The sequence below is a fragment of the Arabidopsis lyrata genome (assembly GCF_000004255.2).
Source record: "Arabidopsis lyrata subsp. lyrata unplaced genomic scaffold ARALYscaffold_998, whole genome shotgun sequence".
NCBI classification, from domain to species: domain Eukaryota; kingdom Viridiplantae; phylum Streptophyta; class Magnoliopsida; order Brassicales; family Brassicaceae; genus Arabidopsis; species Arabidopsis lyrata.
In genome coordinates, this window is record NW_003301929.1 from 1,670 (window position 1) to 3,458 (window position 1,789).

The following is a 1,789-nucleotide window of genomic DNA, read 5'->3' on the forward strand; positions in this document are numbered from 1 at the left end:
GAGAGAGGATTCGTCTTCCGAATTTGGAAGCAATGGATGGACGGCAGATGAAGTTTGAGAGGGTTGGTGAGTCTGATTTCTTGAAGACATTCACTTATCAAGGAGGCTATGGAAGTTATTCTTCTGGTGAAAGCACCAAAGTTATAATAGAGAATGCGGTTTTGTGGGTCGATGAAAGAAGCCGAGATTACTTAGTTGTGTGGAGCCTTGAGTGCTTCTTTGCATATCATAAGAAAGGAGATAATAACAAGAGCTGGAAAGTGTTTCAATTAAAGAAGAATCAAGGCTGCTCCGATATGGTGTTTAGAGAAAGCAAGCTTTACGTGCTTAGTCCAAGTCTAAACATTACTATTTTTGATTTCTCTTGTGGTGGTTCTCCAAATGAATGTGCAAGTTTCACAACTCCGGATGGTCTCACATTATTTCCACTATATGGTTTCGGCCATCTTGTTATAACTTTGTCCGGAGAGGTTTTGATGATCAAACCCCGCGCATTTGCGATACCTTCCTTTGATATTTACAAGATGGATCCAAAATCATCAAAATGGAGAGAAATATATTCTTTAGGGAACGAAGCATTGCTTTTGGATCTAGGAACAACGGTCGCAGCCAAAGATGGTTTTGGGGAAAACAGCTTATATTTTAGTAATCGTAAGCCTAGTAGATACAATGGGAGTTGTTTATGCAATGAAAACAGTAATTACGTTTACGATTTTCTTAAGAGGTTGGTTGTCCAACGGTTTCAACACCTTGCAGATTTATCGCCAGTGCCTTTCAAGGATTCTCGTTGGTTTTTCCCAACTTTTTGTGGCAAATCGTTGCTCTAAAGCTATCTAGTTTTGTGTTTTTGGTAAGGATTATTTCTCTTACATTTTGCTACGTTTTATGTTTAGGGTATAACAACTATTCTCATATATTTCTCTCACATTTTTTTTTCGCAAATTGTGTTTCTTTCTGATTGTGGATTCCAAATTCAAAGTTTTAAATGGTTTCATAACCAAGTGACACAATTGCGTTCGTGATAGATCTTGACTGATCCTAATTAGTGTTTTGCATTATTAGGTTTAGCTTCATGCATGTCCTTTGATATTGTTACAGAATTGTGTTGCATAATTAGACATGGATCAGTTTATCGATAAGTCATATTTTAGACTTTTAGTTCGACAAAATTTAAAAGAAAACGACATCATTCAACCGAGAAGACCTTAGACAAATATAACCATAAAAGACCCTAGACAAACAAGTCTCTGTTTTGGAACAGAGGATTTAAAAAAAAAAAAAAAACTAAACGAAAATGGTAATGGCTTAAGTTGTTCCTGAAGAATATCACAAGCTAATGCTTTTGTGGTGTAACGATGTCTGGAGAGGTTTTGATGATAGCAAGCGGAATAAAAGACCTACAAGTCTACAAGATAAATCCAAATTCATTAAAGTGGAGAAAAAACAATTGTATTGGGAATGAAGCATTGTTTTTGTGTTGGATAATTCAAGACTTAAAGAAGAAGTTATCTCTTAGAAGAAGAAGCTTCTAGAGATAAGTAAGGATATTCACAAATATGTTTTAGATAATGATAAAGTATCTAGATAGAGTTTGTGTTTTACCTAATCCTAATAGACTTGGGAGATGTCCAAGTTCTATATAATACAAGGGTCCATGGAAGGATGTTTCATGAGACTTAGAGAGAAGAGATTTAGTTTTGTGAGAGTTTCTAAATCTAATAAAGAAGTGTTGTTCTTTATATTCTAAGTTCTAGCAATCATAACTTTGAATTGGTATCAGAGCTGAAGA

General features: G+C 35.2%; 1 protein-coding gene across 1 annotated transcript in view; it reads left to right on the forward strand.

Moving 5' to 3' along the window:
- LOC110229528 (putative F-box protein At3g03730) overlaps nucleotides 1-832 on the forward strand; it is a 1,155-nt gene extending 323 nt beyond the window's left edge. The window contains exon 2 of the mRNA XM_021030190.1: nucleotides 4-832. Coding sequence (XP_020885849.1) covers nucleotides 4-827 — 824 coding nt within the window. The 3' untranslated portion in view covers nucleotides 828-832. The remainder of the gene's footprint in view (nucleotides 1-3) is intronic.
- The last annotated feature ends 957 nt before the right edge of the window (nucleotides 833-1,789 follow it).